Genomic DNA, 19,203 nt, shown 5'->3' with positions numbered 1-19,203 from the left:
TATCTATTTAAAAAATAATAATAAAAAAAAAAGAATTTCCATTTTATGGTGAGAAATGAGATCTTTGAAATGAATCAATTATGCATTATGCCGGTAATAATAACTAAGATAAATGAGGTCCTTCATTTGGAAAATTATTATATGGTTTCCGACCATGGTACACGTGGTGGTCTCTTAATTTAATTTTTTTTTTACTCCTGCAAGGTCTCTACCAGATTTGAGTGATATTATTGGTACGGACCATCATATGGCAATGTCACGTGGTAATCCGAGACCATAGAATAATTACTCGAGTTAACTTTTAAATCATGAGGATGCACCAAAAACATGTATGTAATAAAAATATTTATATAAAAAGGGGTTCTAAAATAAATTACTTTTGTCATTCTTTCTCATAATGATCAAAATTACTTTTCTTTACTTTGAAATTAATTTTTTGTTATTATGTTACAAGAATTCACACTCTTGTCGAATTATGATTATAACGGATAGAGCTCCTCTGCAGTGACTTTTCTGCAGTTGTATGAATTTCATAAAATCTGCGCCATCAATGGAATCCAATGGTTTAGAACTATGCCACATCATCTTGCATACCATTTGGTTTTTTGTCCCTTCACCACTGACGACAAGTCTGCAACTCTTGCCGTCAACACTTTTCTCTCTCTTGCTTCATCTCCAAATTTATCCAGAAAAATTGATTTTCTTGTATATTGTTGGGTTCTAAGAAGGGAGTTGTCGACTCTAAATTGTTTGGGTTCTAATCAGTTACATCTCTAAACAGTATTTTCATAACGAGAATGGAAGAATGCTTTAATCCCAGATTTGTGTAGTGGTATGGGTTCTGAACTTTTTACTCAAATTTGTTTCATGATTAGCAGCACTCTCCAATCTATGAAGGCATATTTTCTTAATCAATTGTTATGATTTTCACTTTTCATCACATAGAATGACATCTCACATTTATGGGTAATTTTTTGAGAACTTGATTCAGAAAATTAGATGAGGAAGAAGAAGACTAAATTCTGAATCTTAAAATCTATTTCCCAAGATCGAAGCAGCCTATCTTCTACCACTTTATCATACAATCCCACAACACAACAATCGTCAATACGTAGTCCCCAAATCAATTTTCTCCCTGAGTCTCTAGGTTGTTTTTGTATTCTGTAGATGGATTTAGTCAAGAATTTGGTGTTGCTTCCTTTCAATCTATCTGCAAGTGGTACGAGCAGTGAGAAGGAAAAACCAAGTAAACTAGGAGATGGAGTGACGTGACGGTGTTAAGTATTTTGGGTTATGAAAGTATAAGAAAAATGAAGGCATATGATGTGGCACATTGTGAATTATTTAATTGTTTATGTGGCACAAATTTTATGAAATTCACGTAAATTTACGCTTTCTAACTTTAGAGGATCCGGATCCGATTATAATTGTCTCATCATCCTTCTTCACAACTTCGGAATACTTCTAAACCGATTTTCATGAAAACTTTGGCGTGTTTGGTGGAATGATGATGAAAGAAATTGGGCAAAAACCAAGATCTTGAATCATTTACTCAATGGCTCGATGCCTGGCTAGTTGAGGTGTGACTAAAGCACGTTTTCCTCACCACCACTGATTGTGCTCCCAAGCACCATATAGAACGTTCAATAAACCCGACAATGAAAAACATAGAAATATAAAATATCAAATTATCAATGGTTGACAACTTGACATCGCAGAGAATCAAAGAAAGGAAACTATTTGGTACTTGGTCACCATAATAGTGGTACAAATAAAGGTTATCTTTTTTATCATTTCAATTTTTCTAAGCAAAAGATTCTAGGAGGATCACCATATCAACAAGATTGGATTCATAAAAAAATTTGCTTCATCTTGAGTGTGACTGCTTTGTCTGGATCTATAATTGTCTTTGCATGAGCTTAGCTGTAAGATTAGGTTAATCTATGAATGGATAATGTAAACAATACAAGCCATTTGTTTGGCTGTCGAGTCAGACGTAGATTGTTTTCAAATTTAATTTCAATGCTCCTTTGGATTTTACTTATATCAAGAAGCCATGTGAGAAACTGAGAATGACCTACTGCCATTTTTATCTGGGGAGGGGTTTTGCAGAACACTGCAATATTTGATGCAAACAACAAGGATTTTAGTGAAGATGATAAGCAATTGGAGCCTTACGAGCTGAATTTGGATGCTAATAAGATTGAAAAGAATGCTTACAGTATCAGCTTGCAACTTTCAGGTCCAAAGACCCTGATGCCATTTAAGTTTCAGTACTTCTTGAATGCAAACATAGTATCAGCTTCTCAAGTTCAGATATTGGAGCATAAACTAATATCAGAGAAGTTAAACCACAAGAATCAATTAAAGTGATTATTAAGTTGGGAAACAGTCATGTTACTTCCTACAATCAATAGGTTATAAGTGGTCATTACATAAACCTGTATAAAAGAAGCAGAGGGAAGAAACTTTTGCATAACAATGGCTAATTCTTGTCACCTCTCTCTAATTTAAGTAGCTAGTGCTTCCTCCAAAAACCTTCTGCTTCAAGCCCCTCTCTCTTTGTTAAAACACCGCTTATTATAACTATGCTCATCAGATCAGAGAATATGCTATATCCCCACGTATATTGGTATTTGCAAAATTCACGGGGGATTAGTACAAGACTCTACATCTCCACCGGAGTTGTGGCGTGCCCCTTTCCAACTGTGGCCATCTGAATTCTGATCATCTTCTTCTGTTTCTGTGCTGTCGCCTCCGGTTGTAGATTGACCACCTTTGGCAAACTCCATACCAAGGAGGGGACCCTGTGGAGAACCAGACTGTGAAGTATTTGCCTTTGAATTGTCTCCACAGTGATCTTGGTTCATCCATAAACCACTGGCTTCACCAGCAGAAGAAGCTGGCACCTTACGGACGTGAAGTCTGTATTTCTATAATGACACAATCAAACAAATAGGTTAACAAATCATTCCAACATGAAAAGAAAATGAAGAGAAAATGAGGTTATGCAAATCAAACACCTACCTGCAAATGGCTTTTCACTTCATCATTGGTGAGACCATCTACCTGCATAAGCTCTCTAATCTGTTTAGGAGTAGCTACTGCAAAACAGAATGAAAAATAAGTAAGGTGCACAAAGAATTGGAATTTGACTCAAACAATTAGAAAAAGGACTCGATTCAAGTAGTTTGGCATCAAGGGACTAAATTCAAGTATTGTGTTGGTATTTTCATGTTCTTTATACAGTTTCACAATCTTAGCTAATCAAAATTAAACAATCTCTTTGTTGAAATTAGTTCACAAGAATAAGTGCATGATTCTTCCCACTAGTTTCACTTACTCAAGCAAATTCTAACTTGAAAAGGACCAAAGACCAAGCAGAATTCCCAAATCCAAGTTCAAGTTCAACTTCCTCCCACTACATATATTTCCCATCCTAATTTCCAAGCAAGCAAATATCAATTGCCTCTAATACTTTCTAGTCTCAATGTCTAACCTTGTGATCCCCCAAGCTGTTGAAGTGCATCAATAAATCGGCGATGAAGCTCCGGTGACCAGCATCGCCTTTGTTTCCTAAAACATTGTTGCTGCTGCTGAGGCTCAATCTGTAACTTCACCAAAGATGGACCAGAACCTCCTCTAGTGCTGCTCTTAGAGTTTGCATTATTAAAGCCACCAAGTTCAGACGTTGGAGTCATCAGAGAAAGGCTTGGCACCTGTGAAACCTCCTTGTCTTCCTTCACACAAGTCCTTGCAAAACCAGACTCATAATTTCCCTTAAATGGCACAAACGCCCCTCTCCTGCTTCTCTTATTACTTATCTCAATTGGGTTCTCAGGCACAGACCGATCATCATCCTCATTTCTCTGCCACACCAAAAAAATTTAAAAAAAAAATTAATTTCCGCAAATTAAATCCCAATAAAGTCACAATCTTTAGTGAAAAAAAAAATCTGTACTTTACCATTTTGAGTCCTGATTTGCTGTAATCAACGTTGATATTAGTGCTCCAGAGCTGAGCAGAGCTCATCCAGCTCTTCATGTCACTATTCTCCTTTTCCGAAACTACCCCTTCATTCTCATCCTTCTTCTTCAACGGTATGAACTCTTCAATCACCGCCCGATCTTCCACTATCCCGCACTGCATTACTTCCTCTTTCAATCTCTCAATCGCTGCAAAAAACCCAACAAATCATCAAAATATGACCAAAAAACCAATCTCTTAGACACCAAAAAAAAAGAAGAAGAGCAAAATCAAACCCACCATCTTTCAATATAACCATACACAGAGGAAGCTCCCTCTTGAAAACCTCGATCTTCCTCATTTCATCTTCGAGTCTTTTCACATACTCTTCAAGCTTCAACGACCTCTGAGCGCCGTCTTTAACGGCCGAGACTTGTGACAGAAACTCGGAGATGGTCTTGGGGACGAAGACCATGTTGGAATCTAAGCTGAGCTCCATGTTGGTTTTGTTCTCTCTCTCTCTCTCTCTCTCTCTCTATTTTGGGGTCTCTCGCTCTAGCATAACCCAGATAAACCTGATAAGAAGGAGCAGAGAAAGAGAGACAGAGAGGGAGTTGTGTATGTATATATATGTTGTAAGGGAATTTTCAGATTCAGGACAGCAAAATAGATTCACTGCTCGCGTTCGGGTCGTCGCGTCTCTGAGTCGACTCGGGGGGTGACTCAGTGCTTTGACTCGGGGCGAGTTGGAGATGTGGGTGGGAATCTTTGGAATTTGTAGTCACGCGGCGAAAATGTAATTGATGGTGTGTTTTTCACCTTTCGGTTTGTTTGGTATGTTTCGGGGCGCTTCTTCGGCAAGATTCGTTAGGTGTGTGATAGAAAATTAATGCCGGAAGGGCACACACTAGTTGACCTTAGATACCAAAAGATTAGGGGCAATTTAGTAATTGAGACAGACAATTCTTCTTCCTCTAATAGTGATCAGACCATTTTTCGGAAGAAAATTCCAAACACCGACCGAAGTGCACTTGCACCAATATGAATCAACGACTGCATAATATTAAATACATTTTTTTGTTATTAAAAAAAATGTTAACTATAAATATCAAAAGCTGAAAATACATAATGAGTATTGAGTTACTTACACCGTCGGTGCATATAAAAAAATTTCATCTATTTTCCCTCATTTTTCTCTTCCTCACTCCCTATATACTCGTTTTGTCGCCATAATGAATAGTGATGAGAATCACGAATACATGATAGTTCTAAATCACACAACCAATTACTCTACAATTTCTCATACTTAATGACTTGGTGGGATTCAATACCACACTTCGCAATTTTTTTTTCTGTGCTTGAGACCGTTTAGGTCTTCCTAATTTTCGATTTAGCTAGTTTGTAGTTTTTTTTTACGAAGTGGTGTTAGCTCAGTGGTTAGAGCACCCACTATCTAAGATCGAGGTCATGGGTTCGAGTCACCATGGGGGTAGGAGTGCAATCCTTTGATGCTCTTTAAATAAAATAAAATTAAAAAAAAAAAAACTCAAAATAGTTTGTAGTTTTTTTGTTGTTCTTGAAGAAGCATGTCTCTTCAAATTTTTCGAGGGATAAAGTTGTTGTCTTACCCTTGCATGCTTTGATGTACTCTTTTTACTTTTCTATTTAATAAATTATCCTCGTTCCGTCTAGGTTTGCCAAAAAAAAAAAAAAATTCTCTTCCAAGAAACAAAATATTTATGAACTTCGCAGTTGAAATGATTTTGGACTTTTCGAAGTGCATTGTTGTGTAAGAGTCGATATCATTGCTTTCGTCCTCTGCCACTTAGCTGGGGCTATGACTTTTTTCAAGTTCTTTAGAGATATTTCAATTCAATATATTTTTTGTCATAACTCGAATAATTTAAGTTGGCACGACCTAATTTGCTCATTTGATGCATCTTTTACCCTATGACATATCACTTTTCTATCCTATTTCTCAATGCCCTATAAGGTCAAGCACATGAAACTCTCATACCCAACAAAAGAGAATGGAAGAAGAGACTCGATCAATAGCTGATTGGAGTTGGCGGTCAAGATCACGTTTGACCGTTGAAGGCTCTCCGCGTAACACCGACTTCTACTATTTGGACCTTTTCAATCTGAAGTTTCACCAAAGCTATGGTAACAATTCCTTCCAATATTACCCTCATAAGAATCTCACAGATTCTTTTCTTCTTTTTCTACTAGAAGGGTAGCTAGGTTAGCTAGGCTGCTAGGGGCATTTTTATTGGATTATTACTAGTTGGTGGTGTGTCAAATCGGACCGCCGCCAACAGTGAAGAAATCCGGTGGCAACCATTAAATATACAACAAAATAACAATACATTTTTGCTGGTTCCATACGAGATCATCTGTTCATATACAATGCATGCTATTTAAAGCATCTGGAATATCTTCCATTGTGATTCACTCAATTATTGATCATAATTTGGTTAATAGCTAGTGATAAAGACGTATATTAATCCCTTCATAGTTCTCTTGTTTTGCAATGATTTGAACTGTAATATTTGCCGAGTCTTTATTTGAATTATTATCTTTACAAAATCAGCAGAATCGGAAATAATTTTAATCTAAATAATCTGGTTAGTAATTGATCGAGTCATTCATTTTCTTTGAAAAAGTTAAATTTCAAATAATTACATGTGAGTGAGAGGTATGATCTCCTCGAACTAATGATGGATCTAGCATGGTGTTCAACATGGCTATCAAACATGTTTACATACGTAAGATTATGGGGAGAGGATCCTTTCCTTAGCAATAAAATTGGCTGAGCTTCATAAGCTTTCAATTATGTAATGACACGTGTAAAATCAACATTTAATGATCTACAATAGTGCCACATAGTGGACATCTAAAATTTCAACTAAAAATGGGGGAGGATTCGGTGCACCGACATAAATGGATGGTTAGATTATATTAAATACACTCTTAGGTTATTAATAAAAATATTAATTATAAATATCAAAGGTTAAGATCATCTTATAAGTGTTGGGTTATTTGCACCGTCAATGCATAAAATAATTTCCAACTAAAAACAGAGAAAGAGAATGGGAACGGCTCCTTCGTTCAAAGTACTGGAGAGTCTAAGAGCCATTGGAGTTCTGGGTTAAGTCGCTGCAAAATAAAAATTGCATCGTCGCGGCTATCCTTGCATACATAAAAACAGAGAGCGAGTAAAGTTGGAGCAGGGAACTACCTTCTGGGATTGGTTGGGATTCAATTGATGGATGGAATTGTCTGGGACGAATTTGAGGATCCAAGTATTACCTACAGACTTACTTGTTGGAGATGAATTTGGGACGAATTTGTTGGGATTCAATTGATGGGTTCGATTTTTTGGGGTTGGGCGTTCCATTGATGGGTTCGTTCTTCTGTTCTATTGAAGAACAAGATCTGGGTACTTTAAATGATATGGGTAAACCATCAAGGGAACATATTCAATAAACATAAATCAATTTGTTCTAGGGGTTCAGGTATTACGTCCCCCCCTATGCGACGTACTGAAATAAATAATAATATGAGCGTGGGGATGAGCCTCCCAACTTGACTTGGTTCCAAACCCCTTTAAAAAAAAAAAAAAAAAAATCAATTTGTTCTTATATTTGCAAAATCCAATTAAAAAAGGTTGTGATTTTCTTAAAGTCAACAAAGCGAGGAACGAGATAAATGCAAAATTATAGCCACCATGATTCAATAAATTAGGTGACCCAAAATTTGATTTACCTAGATCCACTGGAATTAAACAACCAGATTCATATTTCTTCAACATTAGTAGTCTATTTTATGGCGAAGTGGCAGGTGATTTCGTTACAGATAGAATGAGAGGAAAGGGGGAGATGATCTGCTATAGTAGATAAGCATTTGAATTTAGAAAAAGCAATCAGTTGTGGGTAAGCTGGGCTGAGTGAAGTAAAAGAAGAACAGAGGGAGAGATAGAGAGAGAGAAAGAATAAATTATCAGTTCCTAGCATATAAATTTGCATATACCCAATAACCACATGTCATTATCTAATCAAAAGCTTAGGAAGCTCAGACAATTTTATTGCTTAGGAGAGGATTCACTCCCAATATTATAAAGTGAATATTAAAACTAAATCAAATAGCTCAAAACACGTGGACCACACACATCGAATGCCAAAACAATCTCTGTTTGTGGTGAGAAAACGTGATGCACAACAGTAACACAGTCCAAATTTTCTCACAAGATTCAAGAACCGGCATATATGTATGAAAATGAAGCACCAAAACGTTCCGTATGTGAAAGATTCCTTCAAGCAAAAGGAGACTTTTCTACACTGTTTGTGCCTCATCCATTAATCATGGCCTCACCAGTACCACTAACCCACACAACCATCCCCTGACACGTGGGTCACAAAATTATTATCACCAAGCGAAGAGATTCCTCTCTCGTCCATCACAGTACGTACAATTCCCGATTTCAGAATTTAACGGCTCGGAAAACCCGCTCAGGTAAATCGCGCGATTCCTCCTGTAAAGATTCTACCCACCCTGAAGCCGACACGTGCCCCCAGCATCAGGTTTCGTAGCACGAGAGCTGAAAATAAGGATAAATAGATAATGATTTTTTTTTTTATTTGTTTTTCTTGTGGCAAAAGATGCTCTTTTGAGACAATAGCGGCAACTATTATTTGCAACCATCCATGGTGTAGTTTTTAATTGTCAATTATTGTATACTTCTTGTTTTATTCTTTGGCTGCTGGGTTTTGGGTTGAACAAGACGGGCAAATGATTGTTAAGAGAGTTGGATATGATTTATCTTAATTAGTTCATGATTTTATCGAGCATTTTATTCATGTTTTGCATCCTACACTTGTTTCACATGCTCATATATATGAGAATTTGAAGTTATACCAATGGTACGATGAATCTTGCTCGTAACTTTTGTAAAATGTGCATATGATTCTGATATCAATAATTGTACATCTCTAATTTGATTTTAGATAATTAACAGCGGTTATAAGAAATGATTGAATTATATCCGTTAATATGTATATTGGGTAGCTTATAAGTGCGTGATTCTCTACTTAGGCAAATGTAGATAAATCAAATACATAAAAAATATATGCTTGTTCTTTTTGAATTTTTTAACGATCTATATGACAGACTGAAAACGATTTTCAAAGAATGAAAGCTTGATTGTTGATATTGTTCTAAAGGGTAGAGCACATTTAAACTCCGAACGTACAAAAAAAGAATATAGTGATAGGGGTCAGATACCCCTGGTACTTCTGAACCCTTGCCCCACTTTCAAAAGCTATAAAATAGAAAAACTCTTGGAAAAATTGTATGTGTGATAGAATCACAAAATTCTTGACTGGATTTTGGGATAAACAAGATGGCCAATGATGAGTAAGAGAGTTGGATAAGATTTACCTTATATAGTTCATATTTTGCATCGTACACTAGTTTCGCATGCTCATATATTGAAGAGAATATGAATTTATACCACTGGTTTGGTGAACTTTGTTTGGAATCTTTGTAAAATGTGGTGGTACAGCAAGGAATGTGGTTCTTACTTAAGACGTATTAGTAATTGTAGAAAATAACGAGAATTTAAAATTTATGTCTGTCCAAATTAATGTAGATTCATTTGCTTTCATAATCATATTATTTTGCTTAGTCAAATGCGGATTAATCAAGTATATATGCCGATTCTTTTGGAATTTATAATGGTCTAAAATATACCATATACCACAAGACAGCTTGAAAAAGATGAGAAAGCATGATAGTTGATATATTTCCAGAAGGCTCTCAAGCTAGGGCGCATTTGAGCCCCTAACTTAGAAGATTGGTTTAGATACCCCCAATCTCAGATACTAGAAAAAGAGAAAATTCTCTGTAAAAAGATGTATTTGAGGTGCATGCGTGGAGCCAATTAAATATTTGAGATTTAGGTTAAAGTCGTTAAACTAAGAGTCAAGTAGTTAACCCAAAAATGCAAACCGATATTAAATGTGTATATTAAAATCATAAAAGTTTTCAACTTTAGACTTTGATAAATTGAAATCAAATTTTATTAAGCTAATTAGTTAGTATTTTATTTGCACACCTTTCTTATAGAGTAAGGCCACGCTTCCTCGTGTGTTTAGTTTGTTTTTCAGTTATTATTATGTTTTAATATTAATAGGCTGTTGCTCATTTACAAATATTTTTATGATTAGTGTTTCCACTACAACTATTTTAATATTGTGTTTTCATATTTTATTTAATCTTGATGGTGTGAGAAAAATTTTATTGATGAAGAAAAACATTACATTCTTTTCCAAAAAAAAAGAAAAAAAAAAGAACAGTACATCCAAGGACATAAAACCCTTAACCTTCGCCAGTCATTTTGACAAAAATGGTAATTAGTTGTTAAGCCAAGTAAAGAAGAAAAGTTTGCAGATTATACACAACTATACAATGCATCATTATAGTTCTATCCAAAGAAAAAGAACTACATAATGGATCATAGTCGAGCGGGTGGTCGCATATGAGCATTTCATGTCTCAAAATGCTGTTTTATCTTTTCAGTCTTTGCTTGATAATGGCTGATCTGATCTACGTGTTTTCCACTAGCTTTGGTTTGGTTTTTCTTCCCTCACATGATGATGGGTTCTTGGTACTATTCGTATATCGTAACCAGTACGCTCGTACTTTGATTCCAATGTGGGCAAAAAATTATTTAAGAATGTAACAAAAAAAAAAAATATATATATATATATATATATAAGAATACAATAAAAACAGATAATCGCCGTCTGTGGGAATCGAACCCACGACCACGTGGTTAAAAGCCACGCGCTCTACCAGCTGAGCTAAGACGGCTAACTTGCTGTAGTTTTCTCTGCAATAATTAATATTCGTTCCTTAAAGCCGGGTAAGTTAAAAGAAGTCGGGTACTTCTGTTTAGATGAAAGTGGAGACGTGGAGTGCCCATACGTTCGACTTAAAAGCATAAGAAGCTCATTTTGCTATTATTCATCGATGTTTAAAGTTTAAATTACTGGCTCAAAAGTGGGGGAGCGTCGACTACTGCTATTGCACAATGTATTAGTTTATCTTTTATTCAATGTAAATATGTAATCATTCGGTAAAAAACTAAAAACCAAAGGCTATAAGATTTGTCTTTGTTGCTAATTTCTCATGAGATGATGAGATTGCCTTGACATATATTTGTTGGGCCTGAGACATCTAGTCCAGACCTATTCATATTCTATGTCCTTATGTAAAACAACTTCAAAATTTCAATTTTGTGTTGTTGTACTTGACTCCCCACCTCCCCAGGCTGCTACTGCGTTTTTTGATGATCTCTGTGAAGTTTCTAGATTCAAGTCTTCTGTTAGACCTGTAACCTAGCTTTTCTTTTTGTCTTGCTGTGTTTGGGTCTTTTTAAGACCTCCTTGTAACAAAAAGAAAAAAAAAATTTAACAATTATGCATGATGATTTGGTTTGTTGGCGGTTGATCCCAGAGCTGTTTGCACTGACTTTTGGGCTAACTATATTCTCTTTTGAATTGTTGGGTCTAGCCATCCCAATTCAACCCAAAAGGCAAAAGAAATATATCTTTGTTGCAAACTTGTAATCATCAAGCCCAATGGAATTGCTATAACAGACAACAAATGTCAACTTGGATATAGAAAGTAGAAGGTGTCTTTTTTGTTGTTGTTGAAGTCTACAAACTTATAGTTGACTACTTGTAGGTGCTGGGCTTTACTCCCCTGGGGTTAGGGTTTGGGCTAGTGTGTTTGGCCCATTTTTGTTGTTGTTGAATTTCTGTATCTAAGTTGAGCTAGGGCAACCCCCTTTCTGTAGGGAGATTCTAGGAAGCATAAGTAAACTAGGGTTAGATCAAATACTAGTAGTGTTAGATATTTAATTACTTAGCATCTCTAGGTTAGCACAACATAGAAAGTTTTAGGGCTCCCTAAGTAGTGATGCAATTTGTACGTGCATTACATGGACCATCACTATGTACTATTACCCGTATTTTCTTTTAATAGATTGACACCTAATTCCCTAAAAAAAAAAAAAAATTACAATTGACCACTTGTATACACCACATGTGCATTCTTTTATCTAATTACATAACAAAATTGAAAAATATGGAAGCGTCTTTGCTAAAGAAGAATTTCAAATTTTCGATATTCGAAGGAAAAAAAAATTATTTCCTTCCACAGTCAGCTATATACATTTTAAAAGTTATCATCTCCCGCACAACTTAGATTAATATTTTTCTTTCATCATTCTATATAATTATAATTTGAGAAACATGGCAACATAAAAATGACATATCATGAATTAGTTTTAAATTTAAGTTGACTTTTGAGATTTATTTTTTTATTTCTTTGCTCTGGTTGATAGGAAAAAAAAAAATCTATTTACACCATGAGGTTCTTTAACTATTTGACATTTTTACTTATTGTTGCAATAATATTACAGCAGATTAGCTTCTCTAAAAATATGAGTTAAATCCGTAATATCATAAACTCGCTTCACGTTATTAACCAATTATGAGCCGTCCTTTGGGTTGGACAAATTAGATTGCTAGCTAGATAGGTACTTTTATCTACATTGGGGCATCATCCAATAGCTTGAGAAAGACAGAGACATAGAATTTCAACGTCGTCCTCCTCACACATTGCACAGTCACAAACCATTATCCCTTTGCTTACGGAATCACTTTAACCTTATGCTCTATCTATTATCCATCGTGGTACAACTGTCCAAAATGCAGGTACGAACCAGATAAAGGGGTTAAAGTACTATAAAGCCTGTTAAAAGGGAACGGATAAGAAGCAGCTGAATCTTGGTAGAGGTACCATGAACCGAATCATTCATTCCATATGGTGCATCTAATGGACATGAACTTCTATAGAAATCCAGTACATATATGACATATACTCTGTAAAATTACGCCACGATAACAAACGTACGTCTGACTATATTTGTCGTGTTCTGAAATCATGATGAAACTTTTAGAACAAATAAAAAGATAATTGTATAACATGCACCAAAAATTACTGTTTTTGAGCATATGTTGATATGCTTTGAGATATTCTTAACTTAGGTTCTAAGGATTTTTGCCATTGGAGTGCTCTCAGTTCGATGAGATGCAAATTGAAGCATAAGGTGGAAAAATAAAAGGGAGAATTTCATAAATTGTCATTCAACTATGACTCATTCGACACTTTGGTCACTTAACTTTCAAAATATATTACTTTGGTTACTCAACTATTACTCTGTCAATCACTTTAGTCACCGAATGAGTATTTTGTCTCACTTTAATCACTTCTCCTATTTATTCCAATTCAGATTTCTTAATTTTTCACAGTTGGTTGGTCGAAAATATCTTTGATATTGTGGCAAATAATTTTTTTTTCAATGAAAAAAAATTAATGAAGTGAATAAAGTGATTAACATAGTTAAAGTTGAGTGACCAAAGTGATATATTTAAAAAGTGAGTGACCAAAGGGTCAAACATGTAAAAGTTGATTGACCATTTGTGATATTCTCCTAAAATAAAATATTAAATGATTCATTTTCAAATATCTTATCATACTATACTATGACATAAAATTTATTATATATAATGGTCGTAAAACTTAGTAAATATAGAGCTACATAACATGTAATTTTTGTTTCTTCTCCCGTTTAATATCGCAGATTGTTGTAAAAGCTTTTGTATTTAATCTGTTAGAAACTTTTCTTAAAAAAAAAAAAGGGAGAATTCCACAAATGGTCACTCAACTATGACTCATTCGACACTTTGGTCACTGAAGTTTCAAATATATCACTTTGGTCACTGAAGTTTCAAATATATCACTTTGGTCACTCAACTATTACACTGTCAATCACTTAAGTCACCCAAAGAGTATTTTTTATAATTTTTTTTAATGAAAAAAATTAACAAAGTGACTTAAGTGATTGACAATGTAATAGTTGAGTGACCAAAGTGATATATTTGAAACTTCAGTGACCAAAGTGTCGAATGAGTCATAGTTGAGTGACCATTTGTGAAATTTTCCCAAAAAAAAATGTAATTTCTTCAAATTTTTAAAACTTTAGAACTCATCGGGAGCTGTGCTAAGCAAGTTTGGAGTTGACATTAAGAAGATGCCTTACCAAATCAGGCATTAATAGATTCCACTAAATATTCTCCATCCTACCCTTAACCGTACCTGCAGACTATTACCCACCCTTTACTTGATTGACTACTTTGTCACAACTCAACACCCTCCGTCCGATCCTCTCACTTATTTCCCCTAAACTCACATCGTGCCACACTCAACTCCCACCCCCACCAGAACTTTCCAAAACGAGGGCAGTAGAGTCATTTCAAACCGCTAATCCAGCCAATCAGAATCGCCAAAACCAGACAAGCAAAAACAGCAACCAGCCGCCAGGAAAGGGAGGGAAGCCAATAGGCAATAGCCATACCAGGTGCTCTTATTAGACAGCAACTAACCAACCTCTCCCCCCACAAAAAAACGACGTCGTCGTGGTCCCCAAGCACGTAAACGACGCCGCTTTTTTGTCTCATTCCCTCTTCTCCCCCACCTCGCGCAGTAGATAATATATCCCATTGGTTCCATCACTTCCCCTTCTCTCGAAGTCATCCTACACCTCCCCTCAATAATATCATATCATTTTTAATCCCTCGCCCGATCGGAAAACCAAAAACACCACCTCCTTCTCCGACCGCCGCAACACTTGTCGTAACTCGCGGCGGATCTAAGCAACCGAGATTCGTATATTGTATTGGTTTACGTGCTTAAGTAGAACTTTCCGCGCAGAGCTGAGGTAAAACGTTCCGCTTAATGTGACCGCGTTTTGGGAGGGAGAGACGGAATCTTGGGAGTTGAAATGGATCGGGCGGCGGTGACGGTGGGGCCGGCGATGGACATGCCGATCATGCACGACAGTGATAGGTACGATTTCGTGAGGGATATCGGGTCCGGGAACTTCGGGGTGGCGAGGCTGATGACGGACAAGCAGACCAAGGAGCTCGTTGCCGTCAAGTATATCGAGCGCGGCAACAAGGTCAGTTTCGGAATTTCAAATCTGTAGTAGTAGGAGGGGGAGGTGTTGGGGGGTTTGTAACTGAATTTTTTTGGGAGAGCGTCCATTTATGGAAATTACGGTTAGGCTTTTCGGTTGCTGATGCTGTCATGCTTTTGGTTTTGGGTTTCTATTTTTAGCATTTTGATCGGGTTTGGGTTCTTACCGTTTTTGTCTTTATTACACGCATAATGGAGGGTTTTTTGAGTTAATTGTTTGGGGAAATTATATTCCGTACGGAAAAGTAAGGAAATTTTTTTGATTGATAGGGATTAGAGGATATTGAGTTTAGTTGTTTATGTGATTAGTGCATTACTAAATATGGGATTGCTTTTATTGATTGGTAACGAGGTTTGTGCGAGTGGTTTTGGAGCACTTTGGTTCTGACTGTGGTGCTGGGTGTTGCAGATTGATGAAAATGTTCAGAGAGAAATAATCAATCATAGGTCGTTGAGGCACCCCAATATTGTTAGGTTCAAAGAGGTTAGTGTGATTTTCCTTGATGGTAAGATTTTGGTTTTCGTCTAAGGTGGGGTAATTGGCTGCTAATGTACTTTGAATTTAACTATCTATACAGGTTATTCTGACTCCTACCCATCTGGCGATTGTAATGGAATATGCTTCAGGAGGAGAGCTTTTCGAGCGGATATGCAATGCAGGGCGCTTCAGTGAGGATGAGGTCCATGTTTATTTAATGTCTATAATTGATTTCTTTCCTGTTTTCCATACTGTTTTGCTTTGCTGATATTTGTGGTTTCTTTTTGTTTAGGCTCGCTTCTTTTTCCAACAACTTATATCTGGAGTCAGTTACTGTCATGCAATGGTATGTAAAGTTTTGTTTTTGGCTTTTCTAGCCTTTATATGTTTTCCTTGGGAATTGGGGTGGCAACTTAATTGGATTTGTTTTTTGACTTGATGAAGCAAGTATGTCACCGGGACTTGAAGTTGGAAAACACTTTGTTGGATGGAAGTCCAGCTCCTCGCTTAAAGATATGTGATTTTGGGTACTCAAAGGTATTATTCTTTGTTTTCTATTTGTTACTTATCGTTTTCTTTTGGACAATGTCTTTGTTACTTATCTGTATATTTGTGTTCACACTTTAATAGAAAGAAAGGGAGCTCAGAGTTAGTTAAGATGAGCTTCTGATAGAGCACTTGTTTCTATATCAGTTGCTTTGATGTATTACTGTAGCTAAGCCAAGCCCCTGGACCGATGTCTTCCTTGTTAGAAACTTAAGGCCTATCTGTTTCGTATCTCATCATTTCTTTTTAACTCTGTGCACTTTGATGTGATTGATCCTATTTTGCTAATCGTTTTTCTTTCCACGAGACATATGGAACTGCTACAGCTACTGTATAAATGATCATGATCGAGTTAGGCAATTATGTTCATTTGTATGCATTTCTTGGATCATTATCTTTTATGTATCTAATAATTGGTGTTTTGTCAGTCTTCAGTGCTTCATTCACAACCAAAATCTACAGTAGGAACTCCTGCATACATTGCTCCCGAAGTATTACTGAGGCAAGAGTATGATGGAAAGGTATGATTCTTTAATTTTATTAAGTACTTATTACTTTTACTGGTATTGCCTTGATTGTTTGAACCAAAAATTGCTTTGATTATTTGCTAGCATTCTGTTCTGCAGTAGTCCATGAAGCTGAATTTTAATAGCATAGTGGATTAAGTTTTCCTTGCTTTCCCATTTAGGCTGCTTTGAACTTTAAAGGACTGCAATCTATAGTAATCTCCAATCTGAAGTATTCTCTCCCACCATTTAAGTTTGTTTTTGACTTCAAATAGCAGTCTAGCATGTGACAAATTGAAGCTTAAAGCTTTTTCTTATAAGATTCATTGTTGTTTAGTTACTTATTCCAAAAGAGTGGTCACTTTTGATGGGTAGTGCTAGTTTAAATTGCAACTAAACAGGTGTTCGACTGTTAAAAGAAAAAGCAATTACCTTGCTTTTGGTCTTGTTAATATGGAATCCTGGGTTAGGTCATCTAGATGTAGTCCTCCTTTTGACCTTTTCCATGAAGTGGCAGCTGTCAAACTGTGATCGCCTTTGATCAAAAAGTTTTTCCATTGCACTTGACAAATTTCCCTATTCATGTGGATGTTAAAGTCACCTTCTTTATTATGGGAAGTAATAGACATAAGTTTGATTCTTCTTAAATTTTTATTCATGCTCCTGCATCGGGATAAATTGTGTAATAGTTACTGGCTTCATTTTAGGTCCAGATTAAATGCAGTATGCATCTGCTAATTTTGGTGTATATATACAGTTCATGTCTTGACTGGGAGATTGATTACACTTGGAATAAAACTCTTCATCTTGCATATCATCCTTCTTGAAATCGTTCAGTTTTATTTTCATATGTATGGTTGAAGTTTTTTATGAGTTGCAACTAATGTAATTTCTATTGTGTTTTTGTGTTAAAATGTCAGACGGCAGATGTATGGTCATGTGGGGTAACTTTATATGTGATGTTGATGGGATCATATCCTTTTGAAGATCCTGATGAACCAAAGGATTTCCGGAAGACGATACAAGTATGTCATTTCGCCTTATCACTAGCTAATGTTTCTGAATGTAAATTGCATGATTCAATGTATATCATCTACTCTCTCTTCGCAGAGAATTCTCAGTGTCCAGTATGCCATTCCAGATTCTGTGCCATTATCTCATGAATGTCTTGAACTGATATCGAGAATTTTCGTGCCAGACCCTGCTGCGGTTAGTTGATTTTTCCTTCTGCTCTACAGCTTCAGATATACAGTTACTTTTTCTTCTATTATAATGGTACACACGTGTCTAACAACATAATAAGTGTCTGGTTTTCAAAATTTTGCTTTGTTGAAGCAATATGTTTCAGATGTTCTGCGTGATAAATTTCTTCTCTGCATTCATGTGCCTTCGAATTTAATTCACGTAATTTAGGAATAAGCCGTTCTTTTCATAGTACCAGTTATCATGGAAAGTACAGTAGGTTCAAATTTTTGGGCTCTGATAATATGGAGTTTCAAATTATACTAAGGTCAAGGAAAGTCGCCATAACCACCTTCAAGGCATATAAAAACTCTTTTTATGTAGAATCCATTAAAGTAAACATGCGCAATGGGTGGATGATAACATGAATCTGAACGAGTCCATATAAGTTAGATTTGTCAAGGTTAGATTGCAAGTACTACGGTACACTTGTTATTTTCTCTAGTTTCTCATTATTGAGCACTTGATGCTGGAACAAGTCGACTTGTTACAACATGAAAATACACCAGAAAATGAGACACTCTACTGATTGCAGAGAATTATCTTGGAAGTTGTTGCTTCTGTCATGTTGGTTAGCGAGGTTCCATTAGTAGAGAACATAGTATTCTAGTTTATTTCTTTCACTCCTTTTCTGTTGTTAATTCTGTCCATGTTTTATGCATGTATCAGAGAATTACCATTCCTGAAATAAAGAACCACCCATGGTTCTTGAAGAATCTCCCCGCAGATTTGATGGATGAGATGACGATGGGCAACCATTTCGAAGAGCCTGATCAACCGATGCAGAGCATTGATACAATCATGCAAATAATTGCTGAGGCCACTATACCAGCAGTTGGAATCCACAATCTTAGCCCGTACCTGAATGACAATTTTGACATGGACGATGATATGGATGACTTAGATTCGGAATCTGAACTAGATGTTGATAGCAGTGGGGAAATAGTCTATGCTATTTAATTAAGGTATGTGGATGTAGTCAGAAACATATTCTACAGTTAAGTTTCTTTGTCAAAAACTAGAGAGAATGTGCAAGAGTGTGTGGTAGATTAGCATAGATATTTCAATAGAAAGAGATACCATGCTATCATCACATGCCAGCTCCTTTGGAGTATCTTACTGTCATATAATTATAACATGTAGTTCTATACCTTTGATCATGTGTGGTACTGGAATTTGATTTTAATGCTATCAGAGGTGATATTCTACCGACACATGATGATCAATGCATACCCTTCCAGGCATTCATGTTGAACTTGGATTTATTCTAAGATTTGGAATTGGTTTTGTACTCTCTCTCTCTCTCTCTCTCTCTCTTTTGGGGTACAGGAAAATACCACAGAACAATAGAATCACACAGTT

The 19,203-nt window shown here is 36.1% G+C and overlaps 3 protein-coding genes and 1 non-coding gene across 4 annotated transcripts in view; 1 reads left to right on the top strand and 3 right to left on the bottom strand.

The window, feature by feature from the left end:
• LOC133710547 (uncharacterized) overlaps positions 1–19,203 on the bottom strand; it is a 44,034-nt gene that overhangs the window by 7,996 nt on the left and 16,835 nt on the right. The gene's annotated exons all lie outside the window — the stretch shown is intronic.
• Positions 2,347–4,710, bottom strand: LOC133727342 (transcription factor HHO5). The gene is made up of 5 exons (XM_062154934.1): positions 4,267–4,710; positions 3,967–4,175; positions 3,500–3,869; positions 3,028–3,104; positions 2,347–2,933 (listed from the first exon to the last, which is right to left on the bottom strand). Exons 1-5 carry the CDS (start codon positions 4,463–4,465, stop codon positions 2,646–2,648), a joined length of 1,143 nt encoding a protein of 380 aa, XP_062010918.1. The 5' UTR covers positions 4,466–4,710; the 3' UTR covers positions 2,347–2,645.
• TRNAK-UUU (transfer RNA lysine (anticodon UUU)) lies at positions 10,764–10,836 on the bottom strand. The gene has a single exon. It is a non-coding gene; the product is annotated as a tRNA-Lys (tRNA).
• On the top strand, positions 14,584–19,055 carry LOC133720300 (serine/threonine-protein kinase SRK2I). Its single transcript, XM_062146558.1, has 9 exons — positions 14,584–15,052; positions 15,479–15,553; positions 15,648–15,749; positions 15,840–15,893; positions 15,992–16,084; positions 16,522–16,614; positions 17,520–17,624; positions 17,710–17,808; positions 18,511–19,055. Exons 1-9 carry the CDS (start codon positions 14,876–14,878, stop codon positions 18,799–18,801), a joined length of 1,089 nt encoding a protein of 362 aa, XP_062002542.1. The 5' UTR covers positions 14,584–14,875; the 3' UTR covers positions 18,802–19,055.

Source organism: Rosa rugosa, chromosome 1, assembly GCF_958449725.1.
Source record: "Rosa rugosa chromosome 1, drRosRugo1.1, whole genome shotgun sequence".
Taxonomy (NCBI): domain Eukaryota; kingdom Viridiplantae; phylum Streptophyta; class Magnoliopsida; order Rosales; family Rosaceae; genus Rosa; species Rosa rugosa.
Note: the sequence above shows the minus strand (reverse complement) of the source record. Positions and strands in the feature narration are given on the sequence as shown.

Coding starts and splice junctions, on each gene's coding strand:
- LOC133720300 (XM_062146558.1), top strand. CDS start 14,876: ATGGATCGGGCGGCGGTGACGGTGGGGCCGGCGATGGACATGCCGATC. Junction 16,085..16,521: donor GTGATTTTGGGTACTCAAAG/GTATTATTCTTT, acceptor GTGTTTTGTCAG/TCTTCAGTGCTTCATTCACA. Junction 16,615..17,519: donor GGCAAGAGTATGATGGAAAG/GTATGATTCTTT, acceptor TTAAAATGTCAG/ACGGCAGATGTATGGTCATG.
- LOC133727342 (XM_062154934.1), bottom strand. CDS start 4,465: ATGGAGCTCAGCTTAGATTCCAACATGGTCTTCGTCCCCAAGACCATC. Junction 3,105..3,499: donor ACAGCTTGGGGGATCACAAG/GTTAGACATTGA, acceptor TCTGTTTTGCAG/TAGCTACTCCTAAACAGATT. Junction 2,934..3,027: donor AAGTGAAAAGCCATTTGCAG/GTAGGTGTTTGA, acceptor GTGTCATTATAG/AAATACAGACTTCACGTCCG.